At 45.1% G+C, this 22,532-nt stretch overlaps 1 protein-coding gene across 1 annotated transcript in view; it reads right to left on the minus strand.

Annotated features, from left to right (window-relative positions):
- Positions 1-3,611: 3,611 nt before the first annotated feature.
- cmya5 (cardiomyopathy associated 5) overlaps positions 3,612-22,532 on the minus strand; it is a 69,916-nt gene continuing 50,995 nt past the window's right edge. The window contains 9 exon segments of the mRNA XM_083783500.1: positions 3,612-5,960; positions 6,906-7,079; positions 10,165-10,264; positions 13,162-13,295; positions 14,220-14,364; positions 14,700-14,846; positions 16,727-16,861; positions 19,098-19,216; positions 19,818-19,840. Of these exon segments, the coding sequence (XP_083639626.1) occupies positions 5,705-5,960; positions 6,906-7,079; positions 10,165-10,264; positions 13,162-13,295; positions 14,220-14,364; positions 14,700-14,846; positions 16,727-16,861; positions 19,098-19,216; positions 19,818-19,840 (1,233 nt within the window). The 3' untranslated portion in view covers positions 3,612-5,704.

The raw sequence follows: 22,532 nt of genomic DNA on the forward strand, positions 1-22,532 counted from the left end.
TGTCAATTTACCTCTGCAAGTCAAGTGTGCAAATGGAAAATGGTTCCTATTTTTTTTATCATTCTCAGAGTTACAGACCATTTGGGTCCAAACTATCATTTAGCTGGTGGACCCCCTGCAACTACCTCAAGGACCTCAATGCCCCCCCCCCCCCCCCCCCCCCCTTTCCCCTCACTGTATATGTATCTTTTCCCTTTTTGCTTCCTTTATGATGAATTCCTGTTCTGTTCTTTAGCTACATAGAAGTGTCTATTTGTACGTCTCTAAATGTTTTGATGAATTGAACAATGTGGACCCTGTTGTAAACAAGTGTAATGCTTAATTGGGTCGTCCACTCACAGTTAACAGTCTTTGTATTGAGTTTGTGCTTGAAATGTACTGTAATTCTACAAACTGTTAATAAATATTTCAATCAATCAATCAATCAAAAACCCCGCTTTGGGGAACCACTGGACTGTCTGTTATACTACACATATCGGCCCTTTGTAGACTTGTAGCTCTGATAAAAAAACAAAATATGCCCCTATAGAAACTAACTTGATACGGAACATTAACTGATAGATGGGTTTAAAAGTGAGTGTTTCAACCGTTCAGCCAATTAAACGACATATCGGCACATAACTAATAAAAGTGATATTACACTAATTATAATATCTGGAGGACCATGACATGTGAACAAGTCTTTACTCTTTAATAGAGCTTTTACGGGTTTATTTTATGTAGCAGTTTTTGTATATTGACCTTCCTTGGACTGTCACTGTACCCGTTCTGAAAACTGTCAATAAGATGTTCAATCAATCAGTCAGTTCTGGAGGCCTAGATATATATATATATATATATATATATATATATATATATATATATATATATAGAGAGAGAGAGAGAGAGAGAGAGAGAGAGAGAGAGAGAGAGAGAGAGACCCAAATCACTTATTATAGGCAGACATGGCAACACTGGACGTAACGACTCGGGGCGTAATGGGAGTGTTGTGGCGGATCACACTCGCGCATTGAAAGCGCAGGACATGCCCAGAGGTTCTCAAAGAGCGGTCCGAGGACCCCCAGGGGTCCTTGTGAGGGTTCCGGGAGGCCCCCAGACCCCCAGGGGTCAACCAGTGGTCATTGGAGGTCCCCCACAAAAGCCGATCTACAAGCTCACATAGCCGAAGCTTTGATTTTGATTAGAAAACATAAATTAACCACTTCAACCCTATATATAGCCTACATTTCGGCCATTTGAAAATAGCTGATCTACAAGCTCACAATGAGTCGCGTTGCGTCGCATTGTGACCCCCAGGGGTCCTTGTGAGGGTTCCCGGAGGTCCCCAGCTAAATCAGTTGATGACAGTCCATTGGATCCGATATCCATCAGTTTTTGCTGATTGATTGATTGATTGATTGATTGAAATATTTATTAACAGTTTGCAGAATTTACAGTACATTTTAAGCACAAACTCAATACAAAGACTGTTAACTGTGAGTGGACGACCCAATTAAGCATTACACTTGTTTACAACAGGGTCCACTTTGTTCACTTTGACACCGTGAACCACTCCATACTGGTTAACAAGCTTAAAGCTATTGGTTTTGATAGCACATCAGTGAGCTGGATGCAATCCTACCTGGAGGGGAGAGAACAGATGGTGGAGGTGAACGGAACACTGTCCCCTCCCCTCCCAGTGAGCTGTGGTGTCCCACAAGGAAGCATACTAGGGCCTTTACTGTTCCTAATATATGTTAACGACATGACTTCAGCTTGTGACTGCAACTTGTTCCTGTTCGCAGATGACTCAGCACTGCTGGTCTCGGACAGGAACAAACTGCAGGTTGAAAAGACCCTCAGCTCTGAACTCGGTAGAATCTGCACCTGGCTCGCTGATAACAAACTATCCTTACACTTGGGAAAACTGAATCCATCCTCTTCGGATCAAATAGTAATCTCAGCAAGGCAGATGGCTTCTTGGTTAGAGTGGGTGACAATATTATCACACGAAAAGATGAAATTACCTACCTAGGTTCCATCCTGGAGGCCAATCTTTCCGGTGATAAGATGGCCACCAACGTAATAAAAAAAGTCAATCAAAGAACAAGATTCCTTTACAGGATCTCCTCACTGGTCAGCAAAAACACCTTGAAGACCTTAACAGGAGCCCTCGTACAAGGTTTCTTTGACTATGCATCCACCTCTTGGTACCACAGCACCTCAAAGGCCCTTAAAACAAGGCTCCAGAGTCCAGACCTCCCAAAACAAACTGGTCAGGCTCCTACTTGGCCTCACCCCCCGAACCCACCTCACCCCTGCCCACTTTGACAGGCTGGGATGGCTTAGGGTCGACGACAGAGTACAGCATCTTGCAATGGGTCTGGTCCACAAGATTCGATACACCACCAAGATACCCATGTACCTGTCTAAATACTTCCTTAATGTAAAAGAAGTCCACACCCACAACACCAGAGGGAGTGCAACAAACCATGTACAACCCAGATTCGGCACAAACAAGGGACTAAATTATTTTCGCTCCTATGCCACCAAAATGTGGAACGCCCTACCAACAGTCATTAAGACATGTGAATCCCTTGACTCCTTCAAAACCGCTCTCAAAGGGCACCTACGGATGGCTGCAATTCGAAACTGGCCACTGTAAAATCTGAATCCCCCCCCCACCCCATTTCCCCTCACTGTATATGTATCTTTTCCCTTTTTGCTTCCTATATGATGAATTCCTGTTCTGTTCTTTAGCTACATAGAAGTGTCTATTTGTATGTCTCTAAATGTTTTGATGAATTGAACAATGTGGACCCTGTTGTAAACAAGTGTAATGCTTAATTGGGTCGTCCACTCACAGTTAACAGTCTTTGTATTGAGTTTGTGCTTAAAATGTACTGTAAATTCTACAAACTGTTAATAAATATTTCAATCAATCAATCAATTCATCACAACATTTAGAGACATACAAATAGACACTTCTATAAAGAACAGAACAGGAATTCATCATATAGGAAGCAAATGAATTGAATTGAACATGGTGGACCGTGCAGTAAACCAGTGTAATGTTGTTATCAGTGTGTCGTCCAACAGTAACAGTCTCTGTATTGAGTTGTGGTGAATTGAACATGGTGGACCGTGCAGTAAACCAGTGTAATGTTGTATCAGTGTGTCGTCTACAGTAACTGTCTCTGTATTGAGTTGTGGTGAATTGAACATGGTGGACCCTGCAGTAAACCAGTGTAATGTTGTATCAGTGTGTCGTCTACAGTAACAGTCTCTGTATTGAGTTGTGGTGAATTGAACATGGTGGACCCTGCAGTAAACCAGTGTGTCGTCTACAGTACCAGTCTCTGTATTGAGTTGTGCTTTTAATGTGAAATGAACCCATTCTGCAAACTGTCAGTGGTGAGAAAAGTACTCAATTGTTTTACTTAAGTAAAAGTACCAATACTGCAATTTAGAACTAGCCTACTTTGTTACAAGTAAAAGTACGGAATTGAAAATGTATTTGTGTAAAAGTACTAAAGTACACACACACACACACACACACACACACACACACACACACACACACACACACACACACACACACACACACACAGAGAGAGAGACTGTAATCAGGGTGGTTGTGCAAATAGAAAAATATTAATTTTAATGTCCGACTCCACATCACTTTTACAAGACCGGGAAATGATCATAATTATAGTTCATGATCACACTGTATTAAACAAAAACAAAAAAACATTACATCATTTCCTGTTTACAAGGTTATTTACACCTGAAATGAAAACAAACAAACAAAAATCATTATTCACAGTCCGAGACGCTGAACAGAAGATGCTACGGTAAATTATATATATATATATTATTTATCCAGGATTTTGCAACCCATTTTTTCACCTAGTGTCAATTATTCAATGTATTCCAATCCTGGGCACTACACTTCCTCTGCCAACCTGGGGAGAGCAAAGGACTGACCTCATGCTTCCTTCTATGCATGAGGAGTCCAAGCTGCTTCTTTTCACCTGACAGGGGGGAATTTCCCTGGTTGGACGTAGCGCGTGGAAGGAACACGTTATTCCAACCAGTTCCTTTCCCCTCCATCAGGCTGGCCAGGGGGAGGCAGTTTAGAGACCAGGGTTACTGCATGCTTTTTTGTGAGGGTACCTACCCTATAGGGACACGGGGAGAACATGTGAGGGTACCTACCCTAGATGACATGGGGAGAACATGTGAGGGTACCTACCCTAGGGGACACGGGGAGAACATGTGAGGGTACCTACCCTAGGGGACAAGGGGAGAACATGTGAGGGTACCTACCCTAGGGGACACGGGGAGAACATGTGAGGGTACCTACCCTAGGGGACACGGGGAGAACATGTGAGGGTACCTACCCTAGGGGACACGGGGAGAACATGTGAGGGTACCTACCCTAGGGGACACGGGGAGAACATGTGAGGGTACCTACCCTAGGGGACACGGGGAGAACATGCAAACTCCACACAGAAAGGCCCTTTCGCCAACCCCCGCCTCGGGTATGGGCACTGATGACACGGAGGAGAGAACACGCCCCCGGCGCCCCCAGCGGGAATCGAACCCAGGACCTTCTAGCTGTGAGGCGACAGCACGTGCCCCTCGGCATTATTATATTTGATAAAAGCGTAAAACTTTGAGAAGCTTTATGGGGGAAAATGAGCACATGTTGTTATATGAAACGCAGAGAGACCGTCTCAGTGCCTCAGACAAATCATGACGATATTTAAACACTATTTTTTGGGGCCGAAGTAATCAATCAATCAATCAATCAATCATGAAATTAGGGTCATGTCAAGGACCCCCACATTAACACAAATTAGCCCTGCGGACCCCCATTTGAACAGATATGCCAGGGACCCACATGAGAGAAGATTTCTACGGCTCTAGCAGTGATTCTCAAACCGTTTAATTTCAAGGACCCCCAGTCAGTTTGACATGCATTATAGTCTACGGTCCCCCATTTAATGGCATTTCTATCTCTGGGACCCCCAATCTATATTGTAAAAATCTATGTTGATTTAACAAATGTAACCAAGTGGACATTTCTACACTCTCAGAGTTACAGACCCATAAGGGACCATTAGGTTCCTATACTAGATCATAACAGCAGAATTGCCAGCCTCGGTCATTTATCACTCCCTGCTCCAAAAACGAACCTCCTTAAACAAACGCTTATGTATCGATCAACATCATTTTGGAACATGTTACCGCCTCACATTAACATGACACAACATAAATTATCTTTCAAATATGCTTTAAAGGAACACTTGCTACAGCTGACCACATGACCATAATGTTATTCTCATTATGCTGCATTTAATTCTATAGAATAAATTGTAATTATGTATTTTCATGTATATAACTTTGTTGAATGTATTTGTAATTACCATATGTATTTTTTGTATGTATTTTATATGGACCCCAGGAAGATCAGCTGTTGCCACGGCGTCAGCTAATGGGTATCCATTCAATAAACAATAAACAATACTATCATTTAGCTGGGGGACCCCCAGGAACTCCCTCCAGGGCCCCTGGGGGTCCCCGGACCCCCTGGAAATCCCTCCAGGGCCCCTGGGGGGGTCCCCGGACCCCAGGAACTCCCTCCAGGGCCCCTGGGGGGTCCCCGGACCCCCTGGGACTCCCTCCAGGGCCCCTGGGGGGGTCCCCGGACCCCCCCTCTCTAGCTGGTGTTGGTGAAGGGGGGCCTCTCCGCGACCATGACGAGGCCCAGCGTGCCGGGCGCGTCCAGGCCCAGCGCGGGGTGGAGCGGCCGGGTGAAGCGCTGCCTCACGGCGGCCAGCCGCTGGCCCGTCTGGGCGTTGTAGAAGGACAGGGTGCATTGTGGGTAGTCCAGCAGGACGCCCAGTCTCTGTGGGACCTCCCCCACGGACGCCGCGCAGCACACCACGCCCCCATGGAGCAACTCCATCCTGCAGCTGCACGCACGCGCACGCACGCACACACACACGCACGCACGTAACGTTAGAGTCCACAGAAGACATGTAAATATGAAATAAATGCTTAAACATGTAGCTAGGTGTAATGTTAGAGATCACAGAAGACATGTAAATATGAAATAAATGCTTAAACATGTAGCTAGGTGTAATGTTAGAGACCACAGAAGACATGTAATATATGAAATAAATGCTAAAACATGTAGCTAGGTGTAATGTTAGAGACCACAGAAGACATGTCAATATGAAATAAATGCTTAAAACATGTAGCTATAGGTGTAATGTTAGAGACCACAGAAGACATGTAAATATGAAATAAATGCAAAAACATGTAGCTATAGGTGTAATGTTAGAGACCACAGAAGACATGTAAATATTAATTAAATGCTTAAACATGTAGCTATAGGTGTAATGTTAGAGTCCACAGAAGACATGTAAATATGAAATAAATGCTTAAACATGTAGCTAGGTGTAATGTTAGAGTCCACAGAAGACATGTAAATATGAAATAGATGCTTAAACATGTAGCTATAGGTGTAATGTTAGAGTCCACAGAAGACATGTAAATATGAAATAAATGCTTAAACATGTAGCTAGGTGTAATGTTAGAGTCCACAGAAGACATGTAAATATGAAATAAATGCATAAACATGTAGCTAGGTGTAATATTAAAGACATTATTCTATAAGCCACATCTCTAAAACTGGTGGGTCAAACTGAACAACCAATATGTCAATTTGAAGCTATGATTCCCTGCTTTCATATGACATGAAGAAAAGGAAAACAAATCAATGTCTTCAGTCAGAAACTGTCACTATTGATCATTTTGATAGTTAATTGGACCAATCAACTATCTATTGACCAATGGGAGTCAGCATCATCAGCGTTGGAGAGCAGTTATTGGCCGATGGGCGTGGCGTAGCGTACCTGGAGGGCGTGGCGACACAGTGCAGACACCAGGAGGCGCTGTCTTCCCCCAACGGGCTGTCCCTATTGGCCGTCTCATAGGCCACTCCCAATCGGTAGGCGGGGCTTCCCGCCACGCTGGTCTCCCAGTAGTGACACCCCCGCGGCGGCAGCAACTCCCCCAGGACGGACCCCCTGGAGAACAAAAAACACACACAAGCACAGCGGCCAATGGGAAGAGTGCAAAGCATCCAAAGCAGGGCTGGGCAACTTTGACGATGGAGAGGGCCAAAATATTTCCACACTCACTCCCTAGGGCCATATATTACTGTCGTAGCAAAAATAGCCGATCTACAAGCACAAAACGTGTCGCGCTGCGACGCGTTTTGAGCTTGTAGATCGGCAATTTTTTCTATATTCTAATTGAAATCTTGAATTTTTGCTATTTTTGAATTGGAATGCTGAAAGTTTAAGTTTTTGTGTCATTTCAAATGCCTTTAATTATTAATTAATTATTGTTGAGCAATGAGCTACTAATTTAGACTTAAGTAATTAAAGCGGGTCATGTTTGCATGTTGTGGAATAGTAACAGCTGAAACCAACATTATATCAGTATTCTGACATTAACCTGAGGGCCACATTAAGTGAAGGTGGGGGGGCGCATGTGGCCCCCGGGCCGCCAGTTGCCCACCCCTGACATGCCATTTTACAACTTTTACTTTTTAGTTCGCTCCACATCTGAAACAGAGAAGCCAAACCATTAATGTCAGGTTTTCTCAGTAGTAAACTCCTGTCCTCCTCTCCTGTCAACCGCCCTCCTCCTCCCAGCAATGAGCAGCGGCATGGAATCCTCCCTCGTTTGAGTATAAGGACGCGCTGTGATTGGCCACAATGGCCAGTGCACTTGTGCAAGACGTGCTGTGATTGGCCAGTAGTAGCTACTTTGAGTGGCAGTCAGTGGGAAATGCTCTCGCCACAGAATGTACTAGTATTCTGGCCATAATAATCATTCTGGGCTGCCCCAGCTGTGGGTACGCAGAAGTGCTTCCCGGCGCTTGATTGACAGCGCATAATGAAATTTGACGACGCATGTGTATACGTGTGATATGAATACATGTGAAACCCTGTGATACAGGTATGTGCACTTCCCATTTCATGTGGGAGGTAATGGGCCTGATTAGCCTGACAGTGATTGTTGCCACTTGACAAATAGAGGGTGTGGGGCAGGAAGAGAGGAGCCCTGTGTACTAGTGTGAACGGGTGTGAGGAGGAGATCTCAGAGGTGTGTGTGTGCGTGTGTGTGTGTGTGTGTGCGTGTGTGTGTGTGTGTGTGTGTGTGTGTGTGTGTGTGTTAGTGCTGCCGTAATTGTCCAAGATTCGGATATTCGTTTTAAAAACCCATGTGGATTCGAGCAATTCGAGCCAGTCGGATTTCGGATTTCAATTCGAGCCATTCGGATTTATTAATAATTATATTTACACCAATACAACCTGAGACATAACATTTAAGATCGCGTTGCTGGCGCAAATCTCTCTCTCTCTCCGCGCATTAGCGCTGAAAACCGAGTTGGAACACAACGCATGCATTCTCCTTTCTCCAGTAAAACTTCACAGACATTTTTCTTAAATGAGCAATCCTACCACACAGCCTTATCAAAACGAGGCACGGAGGCAGTATTAATTGAATTCACAGAACAGAACACTGCATTGCTGCTGCTGCTGCCGGACCCGGCACCACATTTCATCCTTACGCATTTTATTTATCTTTTTATAATTTCCTGAAGGATAAAGTCGCTTCATGATTGAAGATTGATGAGTGATAGATCTGTGTTGTCTAAAAATATACTCTCCCGTCCGTCCGAAACAACACCGAAGCAAAGCCTGTCCCAGATTCTGATCACTAGATACTGTTGACGGAAGATTTCACCAGTGTACACCCACTGCGCAAAGAACGTAAAAGGCTCCCGCAGCCCCGCCCGCCCTGTGCTCACTACGCAGGCTGCGCTGCTAGGAAGAGTACGGGTACTGCCACACCATAGCCTAAAAGATTTTGCGCAGCCGACAGTCTCGGCTGTCGGCATGGAGAAAATGCTCCACTTCCGCCGACGACTTGCGCGACGGCCAGCCTACAGCTGACGCTCTCCTCCGCGGCAGCTGTAAGCTGCCGACAAGCATAAAAATGAAGTGTGTCACCCGGCAGTGATATGCACTAGCCAATGGAACAGATGCAGCCTGCAGGCCATCTACGGGCGGAGTTTCAATTGTAGTTTTTCTTTCACAGACCCAAACGCCCCTGGGAGGGACTTGTGAATGTCGAGGGATACAGGGAGATATCTGGGCACCTCAAAGTAACATTGTCTGTCCAAAATCGTCTGAAGTAATGTAAAGCAGTGGTTCTCATGTTTGGTTCAGATCACCCCTGTAATCTTTTCATCCATGGCACCCCTGGCTGAATTACATTGTCATTTACTGTAACCCTGATCCTTGATGACATTGAAAATAACTTTATACTTTATAAAATAGCCCGTTCTCTTCAGCCTCCACAGCCTTCTCATCATCATCATCATTCTCCGTGGTGGTCTAGTGGTTAAGGTTCGGCGCTCTCACCGCCGCGGCCGGGGTTCGATTCCCGGTTAGGGAACACTGTTTTATGATGAATTCCTGTTCTGTTTTTTAACTATATAGAAGTGTCTATTTGTACGTCTCTAAATGTTTTGATGAATTGAACAATGTGGTCCCTGTTGTAAACAAGTGTAATGCTTAATTGGGTCGTCCACTCACAGTTAACAGTCTTTGTATTGAGTTTGTGCTTGAAATGTATTGTAATTCTGCAAACTGTTAATAAATATTTAAATCAATCAATCAAAAATCTCCTTCTCCTTCTCACCGCCGGGTGACACACTTCATTTTTATGCTTGTCGGCAGCTTACATCTGACGTGGAGGAGAGCGTCAGATGTAAGCTGGCCGTAAGTCGTCGGCGAAAACAAAACTAGCGTAGCCTCGGCCGGGAGGCGAACCCGGGTCCCCCGTTCCAAAGGCACGTACGTTAACCAGTCGACTAGACAGTCATGACTGGATAGTCAAGTAGCAACCCAGAAGCTTATAGCCTACACTAGAATGCACCTTTGTCTGTGTCAACATCTTGTCACTCAATTGTCACTCACGCCCACTTCGCCACCAAGAAATATAGAGGACTACAGGCCATAAATAGGCTTCCGTGTGCGTCTCCTGAGGGGACCGCCCAAAGCCCCGGAAGAAGTCAAAGTGTCGGCAGCTCACTGTGTGTGTGTTGCGTCCTGACGCAGCTGGACGGTGCTGAGGTCATCAGACAGCTCCAGAGACGGGTGACAGGAAGTGGTCAGCAGATGGAACCTGGAGCCTGGATGGACACATGCACACACACACGCGCACACACACGCACACAGACACACACACACACACACACACACACACACACACACAGACACAGACACACACAGACACACAGACACACAGACACACACAGACACGCACACGCGCACATGCACACGCACACACGCATACGCGCGCACGCGCACATGTACACGCACGCACACACACACACACACACACACACACACACACACACACACACACACACACACACACACACACACACACACAGACACACACACACACACACACACACACACACACACACACACACACACACACACACACACACAGGGATGAATGAATATCAACATCCTAATACTGAAATAGACACTCATGCTTTCTAAGGTGTGGCGTCCTTTAAGGATGAATACAAAATGAATATCAACATCTTAAAACCAAAATGTTGAATTGTGGGTTTGAGCTCACATGCCCTTTGGATGTAAATCAAATGAATGAATGAATGAATGAATGAATGAATGAATGGATGGATGGATGGATGGATGGATGGATGGATGGATGGATGGATGGATGGATGGATGGATGAATGAATGAATGAATGGATGAATTAATTAATTAATTAATTAATGCATGAATGCATGAATGCATGAATGAATGAATGAATGAATGAATGAATGAATGAATGAATGAATATCAACATCGTAATACATCCATGCTGATGAACAGGGGTTTTCAACTGATTGTGAACCAGGGACCACCACCCTGACTTAGAATCAACCTGGGGACCACTATTGTGTTGGGTGGGGATATGGGCTATAAGATTAGTGCTTTTGTAAGTTAACACTTGCTATGCATCCCATGTGTATAAACATCCCACTGTTTCTCAACCGTTGACTACTACTGGTAAAATGTCCAAATAATAATAATGACTCAACCAGACAATCCGGTGCACTTCCCCCTTCTTGAGATTCTAACTCCCTTTTTCTGTTGAATTTCTTGAACTCCAACTTGTCAGTAAAATGACTACATGGACGGACTCATCACAGGTCACCAGGTCATTCAGTTCACGGTTTCTCAACTAGTGGAAAGAAGATTTAAAACAAATCAACAAATCCTACATTACTAAATGCATGGTCAGGGACCACATGCAATACCTCCACGGAACACCAGTGGTCCACGGACCACCTGTTGAAAACCCATGAACTGGTGTGTCTCTTTAGACGAGTGCAGTACTTTCATCCGACGGAGCATTGGTCCGAACGACAACCTACCTCCTCCCTCACCCTAACCCTAACCTCCCCCGGGCAGACACCTAAACCTAACCGCAACCCTCTCCCGACCTGCAGCGCACCGCAATGCTCTGTCGGATGATAGTATGCCTCCCTCTTTAGACATGCTAATGAACTGGTGTGTCTCTTTAGACATGCTAATGAACTGGTGTGTCTTTAGACATGCTAATGAACTGGTGTGTCTTTAGACATGCTAATGAACTGGTGTGTCTATTTAGACATGCTAATGAACTGGTGTGTCTCTTTAGACATGCTAATGAACTGGTGTGTCTCTTTAGACATGCTGATGAAATGCTAATGACATGCTAATAAACTGGTGTGTCTTACTCTTTAGACATGCTAATGTAGGCCTACTGGTGTGTCTCTTTAGACATGCTAATGTACTGGTGTGTCTTTAGACATGCTAATGAACTGGTGTGTCTCTTTAGACATGCTGATGAAATGCTAATGACATGCTAATAAACTGGTGTGTCTTACTCTTTAGACATGCTAATGAACTGGTGTGTCTTTAGACATGCTAATGAACTGGTGTGTCTATTTAGACATGCTAATGAACTGGTGTGTCTCTTTAGACATGCTAATGAACTGGTGTGTCTCTTTAGACATGCTAATGAACTGGTGTGTCTCTTTAGACATGCTGATGAAATGCTAATGACATGCTAATAAACTGGTGTGTCTTACTCTTTAGACATGCTAATGTACTGGTGTGTATCTTTAGACATGCTGATGAAATGCTAATGACATGCTAATGAACTGGTGTGTCTTACTCTTTAGACATGCTAATGTACTGGTGTGTCTCTTTAGACATGCTAATATACTGGTGTGTCTCTTTAGACATGCTAATGTACTGGTGTGTCTCTTTAGACATGCCCTAATGAACTGGTGTGTCTCTTTAGACATGCTAATGAACTGGTGTGTCTCTTTAGACATGCTGATGAAATGCTAATGACATGCTAATAAACTGGTGTGTCTTACTCTTTAGACATGCTAATGTACTGGTGTGTCTCTTTAGACATGCTAATGTACTGGTGTGTCTTTAGACATGCTAATGAACTGGTGTGTCTCTTTAGACATGCTAATAAACTGGTGTGTCTTACTCTTTAGACATGCTAATGTACTGGTGTGTCTCTTTAGACATGCTGATGAAATGCTAATGACATGCTAATGAACTGGTGTGTCTTACTCTTTAGACATGCTAATGTACTGGTGTGTCTCTTTAGACATGCTGATGAAATGCTAATGACATGCTAATGTACTGGTGTGTCTCTTTAGACATGCTGATGAAATGCTAATGACATGCTAATGAACTGGTGTGTCTTACTCTTTAGACATGCTAATGTACTGGTGTGTCTCTTTAGACATGCTAATGAACTGGTGTGTCTCTTTAGACATGCCCTAATGAACTGGTGTGTCTCTTTAGACATGCCCTAATGAACTGGTGTGTCTCTTTAGACATGCCCTAATGAACTGGTGTGTCTCTTTAGACATGCTAATGAACAGGTGTGTCTCTTTAGACGCTGATGAAATGCTAATGACATGCTAATGAACTGGTGTGTCTCTTTAGACATGCTAATGAACATGCTAATGAACATGCTAATGAAGGGGTGTGTCTTACTCTTCGTGGAGATGAGTGCAGCCTCGCTCTGCTCGCTGGCCCCTGATTGGCTGACAGCTTTGATGTAGAACAGGTACTTCTCGTTGGGTTGCAACAGAACCTCCTGCTCTGTGGACTGGATCCCCGAGATGGACCTGCAGACAGACAGGCAGGCAGGCAGGCAGACAGACAGACGCAGTAACACACACACACACACACACACACACACACACACACACACACACACACACACACACACACACACACACACACACACACACACACACACACACACACACACACACACACACACACACACACACACACACACGTGGGGCAGTATTGCTCAAGGGCACTTGGACCAGTCATATCATTGGACACATACGCAGATTGGCTCCCCCTACAGCTAAGTGGTTGATTGGATCTACCTGAGCCCCTCCCCCTCTAGTGTCTGATTGGCCCTACCCGAGCCCCTCCCCCTCCAGTGTCTGATTGGCCCTACCTGAGCCCCTCCCCCTCTAGTGTCTGATTGGCCCTACCTGAGCCCCTCCCCCTCTAGTGTCTGATTGGACCTACCTGAGCCCCTCCCCCTCTAGTGTCTGATTGGCCCTAGCTGAGCCCCTCCCCCTCTAGTGTCTGATTGGACCTACCTGAGCCCCTCCCCCTCCAGTGTCTGATTGGCCCTACCTGAGCCCCTCCCCCTCTAGTGTCTGATTGGCCCTACCTGAGCCCCTCCCCCTCCCCCTCTAGTGTCTGATTGGACCTACCTGAGCCCCTCCCCCTCTAGTGTGTAATTGGCCCTACCTGAGCCCCTCCCCCTCCCCCTCTAGTCTGATTGGACCTACCTGAGCCCCTCCCCCTCCAGTGTCTGATTGAACCCACCTGAGCCCCTCCCCCTCCAGTGTCTGATTGGCCCTACCTGAGCCCCTCCCCCTCCCCCTCTAGTGTCTGATTGGCCCTACCTGAGCCCCTCCCCCTCCCCCTCTAGTGTCTGATTGGCCCTACCTGAGCCCCTCCCCCTCCAGTGTGTGATTGGCCCTACCTGAGCCCCTCCCCCTCCAGTGTCTGATTGGCCCTACCTGAGCCCCTCCCCCTCCAGCTCCAGCTGTCTGCAGTACTCCAGGGTGTAGGAGAGCTCCGTGGAGGAGGTGGAGGTCCAGCGCAGCGTGGCCCAGTCCCCACGCACCGAACACCGCTCTGGCTGGATCACTGGGACGCTCGGAGCTGCACGGTGGGGACCACACATTATCATTATATCACTGGAGCTGCACGGTGGGGACCACACATTCATTATTATTATGTCACTGGAGCTGCACCGTGGGGACCACACATTCATTATTATTATATCACTGGGACGATCGGAACTGCACCGTGGGGACCACACATTATCATCATATCACTGGAGCTGCACCGTGGGGACCACTGACAGTTTAGGGTACTAATAGGGTTTAGGGTTAAGTTTAGGGTACTGACAGGGTTTAGGGTTAGGTTAAGGGTACTGACGGGGTTTAGGGTTAAGTTTAGGGTACTGACGGGGTTTATGGTTCTCGGGTACTGACCGGTGGTGAACAGCCGGCGGTCGCTGGCCAGGGAACATCCCGTGGCGTTGACGGCCATCACCCACACCTTGTAGGTCTTCTCGGGTTCCAACTCCTCCAGGACGCAGAAACTCTCCTTCACCGTCACGCGGAGCTCCTCTGACACTGCTGGAGAGGACAGGAGAACACACCAGTACTGTACTTTTACTGTACTGTACTGTACACCTACTGTACTGTACTGTACTTTTACTGTACTTTTACTGTACTGTACTGTACTGTACTGTACTGTACTGTACTGTACTGTACTGTACTGTACTGTACTGTACTGTACTGTACTGTACTGTACTGTACTGTACTGTACTGTAAACAAAAACTCACCGTGATGCGGTACAAAAAAGTACTCACATTTTCTCCCCCATGTAAAAGTACCAATACAGCGATATAGAAGTAATCCGTTACATGTAAAAGTACCAATACAGCGATATAGAAGTAATCCGTTAGATGTAAAAGTACCAATACAGCGATATAGAAGTAATCCGTTACATGTAAAAGTACCAATACAGCGATATAGAAGTAATCCGTTACATGTAAAAGTACCAATACAGCGATATAGAAGTAATCCGTTAGATGTAATACAGCGATATAGAAGTAATCCGTTAGATGTAAAAGTACCAATACAGCGATATAGAAGTAATCCGTTACATGTAAAAGTCTGTCATTCAAAATATACTTCTGTAAAAAGTACAAAAGTATTGGTATCAAAATGTATTAAAAGTACAAAAGTAGAAAGCACTCAATGTGCAGAATGTCCAATTTCACAAGTCAAATAGCAGATCTACAAGCCCACAATGCGTGACATTGCGACACGTTGTGAGCTTGTCTATTTTCAAAATAATGGCCAAAATATATATATAGGGCTGTAGTGGTTAACACACATATGCGTGTGTGTGCGTATGCGTGTGTGTGAGTGCGTGTGTATGCTTATGAGTGTGTGTGAGTGCGTATGAGTGTGCGTGCAAGTGTGTATGCGTGTGAGTGCGTATGAGTGTGCGTGTGTGTGCGTTAAAGACCTGCAAGCCCGTCGGGTACCGACGGGGCCCGGCCCGGGTCCAGCCCGTTTTGGTGGGCCCGGGCCGGGCTTTGACTTTGTCACTGCCCAACGGGCCCAGGGCCGGGCGGGCTCACGCGCCGTTATATACATTTTCCGATGTGAATTTCACCCAGACTGGACTTGCTTCAGCAGCGCGGCAGCATGCTCCATAGTGACGTGACCGCAGTGTCCGCACACACACAAGCCACAAGGCAAGCACACTAAAATCTGGTCAAAACTATAAAGACTTTGAAACAACGTGTTTTACATTCTATCTCTCTCGCTCTGCGCCTAAACTCTCGTCCTCTCTCTCTCCTAATTAGCATTATTACCACACTAAACAAAGTTGGATTTGTAGCCTACATTGCAGAAACTGCAGATACATAACGTAAGTGTTCTTATTATTGTCCGTCTACTCTGGGTTTTATAATGCAGCGTGAGTCCACAATAACCGATCTGCAAGCTCACAACGCGTTGCGCAGATTGACAGTGCACCGTGCAGCAGCTACTGTATGAAATTATATTTAAGTAGGCTACTTTTTAGTGTGACGTCTGTGTGTTATTGACTTCTTGTTCCTTAATGTGGGTTTATCAGAGCGATATAGTGCAGCTGTGAGTGAGTAGCTAGCTGCTGCTGCTGCGTCCGTGCACCAATAGAGCGACCGCGGCGGCGGCACGCATGCTTGAAATATTAAATAAAAATATGTCGGGCTTCCGGGCCGGGCCCGGGCCGTTTCTGGACTGTACCAACGGGCTTAGGGCCGGACGGGCCTTAACTCCACGGGCCCCGGGCCGGGCACGGGCCTATATTTTAGGCCCGTGCAGGGCTCTGTGCGTGTGCGTGTGCGTGCGCGTGCATATGCGCGTGCATATGCGCGTGCGTGCGTGTGTATGTGTATACGTGCGTATGCGTAATGCGTATGAGTGTGCGTGCGTGTGCGCGCGTGCGTGCACCCACCTCCCTGCGGGTGCTCCATACAGTAGACCTGGAAGCAGTCGATGACATCACCAGGCTCCACCCTCCAGTAGACGGTGACGCTGGTGCCGCTGGCTGACCCCGCCTCCTGCTCCGAGAGGCGGGGCTTCTGGGGGACTGCAGGGGGGGGGGGCAACCATTTACTCTACTCCACCAATAGAACGCGGTACATTTAAACATTCATACAGCTTTACATATAGATCACCAAAGTGGACCCCCAGGGGTCCTTGAGGGAGTTCCAGGGGGTCCCCAGCTAAATGTTTGTTTGGAACCAAAATGGACCCTTATGGGACTCTGACTCTCAGAGTTAAATTAACAACATACATTGGGGGTCCCAGAGATAGAAATGCCATTAAATGGGGTCCGTAGACTAATGCATGTCAAACTGGGGGTCCTGGCCAGCCGGGGCGCCTGATGGAGGGGAAAGGAACTGGTTGGAATAACGTGTTCCTTCCACGCGCTATACGTCCAACCAGGGAAACTCCCCCCTGTCAGGTGTAAAGGAGCAACTTGGACACTCAGGCATGAAGGAAGCATGAGTTCAAGTCCGTTGCTCTCCCCTTGTCCCCCATATATGGGGATTAGGTTGGTGGAGGGTGTGTAGAGCCCAGGATCACATTAGATGATTGACACAGGGGTGAAAAATGGGTTACAAAATCGTGGGATAAAAATATATATTTAAAAACAAACTGGGGGTCTTTGAAATGAAACGGGTTGAGAATCATTGCTGGAGCCGTAGAAATCTTCTCTTATGGGGTGGTCCCTGGGGGTCCCTGGCATGTATTTTCAAATGGGGGTCCTCGGGGGCGGGGCTACTTAGTGTCAATTTGGGGGTCCTTCACGTGAAAAAGTCTGAGAAGAAGTCTCTTGAAACGTTTTCATTTAGTTTTACTCATATAAAAAAAATCGACAATTTTTTTTTTCTGGTGGGCCTTGATGCCGTCGTAATGGCTGATTTTACACTTGCTGAAAATAGCAGATCTACAAGCTCGAGCGGCAAGTTGTGAGCTTGTAGATCTGATATTTTCATCATGCAACCAAGTGTAAAATGACGTATAGTGGATCTCTTGTCCACTAGTCCCTTCCTAACATTTTAGTCTAGTTTTTATTTGTTGACAAAATCGTCAGTATATTTAGTCTTAGTTTTAGTCATCGTAGATTCGTTTTTATTTGATTTCCATGTAGTTTTCGTCAGTGGAAAAAGGTATAGTTGACAAACATGTTTCGTCATAGTTTTAGTTGACGAAAACAACACTGGTACATACTAGTAGTACTGGTGTACTACATACCAGGGAGGCTGTACTGGTCCAGGTGCTACTAGTACTGGTGTACTACATACCAGGGAGGCTGTACTGGTCCAGCTACTACTAGTACTGGTGTACTACATACCAGGGAGGCTGTACTGGTACTACTAGTAATTAATGATCTTAGGGTGTCTGCTGACAAGAAACATGTATACATTCTCTTACTTCTAGATCTAACGGCTGCATTTGACACGATTGATCATTCAATTGTAATACAGCGTCTGGAACTCAGGGAGGCTGTACTGGTCCAGGTACTACTAGTACTGGTGTACTACATACCAGGGAGGCTGTACTGGTCCAGCTACTACTAGTACTGGTGTACTACATACCAGGGAGGCTGTGGCTGGTACTACTAGTACTTTATTGAAATTTATTGAAAAGATTTCCAGCACAGGATGAAATCCTCTACGCCAGACTCACAACAGACATAAATACATATTAAAATGTGTGTACATATACACACATACATAAATACATTCGTATTATTTGTGAAACCAAGTGAAACCAAGTTCATGTGGACCCGCCCTCTTTGGGGTTTTCTTTCCTTCTTATATCTTATATCTTATACATAATACACTTTAAAGTCCCGTATTGACCAGTCTATGACCTTACAAGCCAGCCCTATAGTTATACAAAAAACCTTTTGTTGACCAAAATTTGTCAAGCCTATTCTTTAAAGTATTGACTGAAGGAGCCTGGACCACTTCCTCCGGAAGTTTATTCCATGCTCTGACAGCTCTGACAGTGTAAAGAAATTATTTATTTTTTTCCTGAATGACAATTTAGTGGTAAGAGTTTAATCAGACCAGTGTGTGTCCAGTGGAAATATCGTATGAATCTGATCTCAGGTCAGAATGGGTTAAGATAATTCCCTCTCAACTCATACCTCGGCTGTAAAGTCATATATCTGGTGCACAAAGTTTATAGACCTGGCTCATATCTCCTCTGTGCCTCCTGTACACTAACGTTGGTAACTGTAAGTGTCTTAACCTTTCTTCATATGACCTTTCTTTCAACCCTGGTATTATAGTTATAGTACTGGTACATACCAGGGAGGCTGTGAGCGGCGCTGGGCGCGGCGCTGCTCCTCTTGGTGAGGTCCTGGAACACCAGGAGACCCCGGGGACCCAGCTCCAACGCCAGGGCCGACGCCAGAGCCGCTGAGAGGCTATTGGACGACGGGCAAGACACATTATCATCATTACAATTTACAATTTAGGCATTTATCAGACGCTCTTAATCCAGAGCGACTTACATTAAGCAAGAACAAAAAGCATGGGAATACATCACAAAAAAAGCATTTATCATGAAACATGCGTAAGCTACAAAAGTAACAGTGGAATATCTATATAATGAAACTATACATATTAACTATACATCTATACTATACTATGCTATACATATGTACTATGGCGTGCTATGACTATATACAATGCAATTATAGTGCTGTCTACATAACATGCTATGAGTCTGTATCAAATGCTATCTAAGTCTACAGAAATGCTATCTAAGGGGGTGGGGTAAGTGCTACGGGCCATGATGGAGTCTGAAAAGGTGGGTTTTCAGACTAAGTCGGAAGATTGGGAGTGATGCTGCAGTTCTGACTGCAATGGGAAGTGCATTCCACAGTTTTGGAGCCAGAAGGGAGAAGAGTCTGGGACGTGTGGAGCGTTATCATCATGACATCATCAACTACAGCCACGCAACGACCACATCATGATGACATCGTCAACCAAAGTGTGTGTGCGTGTGTGTGTGTGTGTTATTACCTTGTTTCAATGTCTTCGATGGACTGTTGGGACACAAGAGGGGAAAAAGGGCTTCATCAGAAATGTATAATTAATTATCTCTCACACCTTTTTGCATTTTTTTTTTTTTTTTTACAAAGTAGTAGTACGGTTGAAATCTCTTTTCTGCAAGTAGAAATTAATCCGGGTTTTACAAGGAGCTCACTAGTCACTCACTAGTCACTCCGTTATGGTTTTACATGGAGCTCACTAGTCACTCACTAGTCACTCCGTTATGGTTTTACATGGAGCTCACTAGTCACTCACTAGTCACTCACTAGTCACTCCGTTATGGTTTAACATGGAGCTCACTAGTCACTCCGTTATTGTTTTACATGGAGTTCACTAGTCACTCACTAGTCACTCCGATATGGTTTTACAAGGAGCTCACTAGTCACTCCGTTATGGTTTTATAAGGAGCTCACTAGTCACTCACTAGTCACTCCGTTATGGTTTTATAAGGAGCTCACTAGTCACTCACTAGTCACTCCGTTATGGTTTTATAAGGAGCTCACTAGTCACTCCGTTATGGTTTTACAAGGAGCTCACTAGTCACTCCGTTATGGTTTTACAAGGAACTCACTAGTCACTCCGTTATGGTTTTATAAGGAGCTCACTAGTCACTCACTAGTCACTCTGTTATGGTTTTATAAGGAGCTCACTAGTCACTCACTAGTCACTCCGTTATGGTTTTATAAGGAGCTCACTAGTCACTCACTAGTCACTCCGTTATGGTTTTATAAGGAGCTCACTAGTCACTCACTAGTCACTCTGTTATGGTTTTATAAGGAGCTCACTAGTCACTCACTAGTCACTCCGTTATGGTTTTACATGGAGCTCACTAGTCACTCTGTTATGGTTTTATAAGGAGCTCACTAGTCACTCACTAGTCACTCCGTTATGGTTTTATAAGGAGCTCACTAGTCACTCCGTAATGGTTTTATAAGGAGCTCACTAGTCACTCTGTTATGGTTTTACATGGAGCTCACTAGTCACTCACTAGTCACTCCGTTATGGTTTTACAAGGAGATCACTAGTCACTCTGTTATGGTTTTACAAGGAGTTCACTAGTCACTCCATTATGGTTTTACATGGAGCTCACTAGTCACTCTGTTATGGTTTTACAAGGAGCTCACTAGTCACTCTGTTATGGTTTTAAAAGGAGCTCACTAGTCACTCCGTTATGGTTTTACATGGAGCTCACTAGTCACTCCGTTATGGTTTTACATGGAGCTCACTAGTCACTCCGTTATGGTTTTACAAGGAGCTCACTAGTCACTCACTAGTCACTCACTAGTCACTCACTAGTCACTCACTAGTCACTCACTAGTCACTCTGTTATGGTTTTACAAGGAGCTCACTAGTCACTCACTAGTCACTCCGTTATGGTTTTACATGGAGCTCACTAGTCACTCCATTATGGTTTTACCAAGAGCTCACTAGTCACTCACTAGTCACTCACTAGTCACTCACTAGTCAATCCGTTATGGTTTTACAAGGAGCTCACTAGTCACTCACTAGTCACTCATTAGTCACTCACTAGTCACTCCGTTATGGTTTTACAAGGAGCTCACTAGTTACTCCGTTATGGTTTTACATGGAGCTCACTAGTCACTCACTAGTCACTCCGTTATGGTTTTACATGGAGCTCACTAGTCACTCCGTTATGGTTTTACATGGAGTTCACTAGTCACTCCGTTATGGTTTTACATGGAGTTCACTAGTCACTCCGTTATGGTTTTACATGGAGCTCACTAGTCACTCTGTTATGGTTTTACATGGAGTTCACTAGTTACTCCGTTATGGTTTTACAAGGAGCTCACTAGTCACTCTGTTATGGTTTTACATGGAGTTCACTAGTCACTCCGTTATGGTTTTACATGGAGCTCACTAGTCACTCTGTTATGGTTTTACATTGAGTTCACTAGTCACTCCGTTATGGTTTTACAAGGAGCTCACTAGTCACGCACTAGTCACTCACTAGTCACTCACTAGTCACTCTGTTATGGTTTTACATGGAGCTCACTAGTCACTCTGTTATGGTTTTACATGGAGCTCACTAGTCACTCTGTTATGGTTTTACATGGAGCTCACTAGTCACTCACTAGTCACTCCGTTATGGTTTTACATGGAGCTCACTAGTCACTCCGTTATGGTTTTATAAGGAGCTCACTAGTCACTCTGTTATGGTTTTACATGGAGCTCACTAGTCACTCTGTTATGGTTTTACATGGAGCTCACTAGTCACTCTGTTATGGTTTTACAAGGAGCTCACTAGTCACTCCGTTATGGTTTTATAAGGAGCTCACTAGTCACTCTGTTATGGTTTTACAAGGAGCTCACTAGTCACTCTGTTATGGTTTTACATGGAGCTCACCGTTATGGTTTTACAAGAAGCTCACTAGTCACTCACTAGTCACTCCGTTATGGTTTTACAAGGAGCTCACTAGTCACTCACTAGTCACTCTGTTATGGTTTTACATGGAGCTCACTGGTCACTCTGTTATGGTTTTACAAGGAGCTCACTAGTCACTCACTAGTCACTCTGTTATGGTTTTACAAGGAGCTCACTAGTCACTCTGTTATGGTTTTACATGGAGCTCACTAATCACTCCGTTATGGTTTTACAAGGAGCTCACTAGTCACTCTGTTATGGTTTTACATGGAGCTCACTAGTCACTCCGTTATGGTTTTACA

Source organism: Protomyctophum parallelum (assembly GCF_964188405.1).
Source record: "Protomyctophum parallelum genome assembly, chromosome: 15".
In the NCBI taxonomy this organism is placed as follows: Eukaryota; Metazoa; Chordata; class Actinopteri; order Myctophiformes; family Myctophidae; genus Protomyctophum; species Protomyctophum parallelum.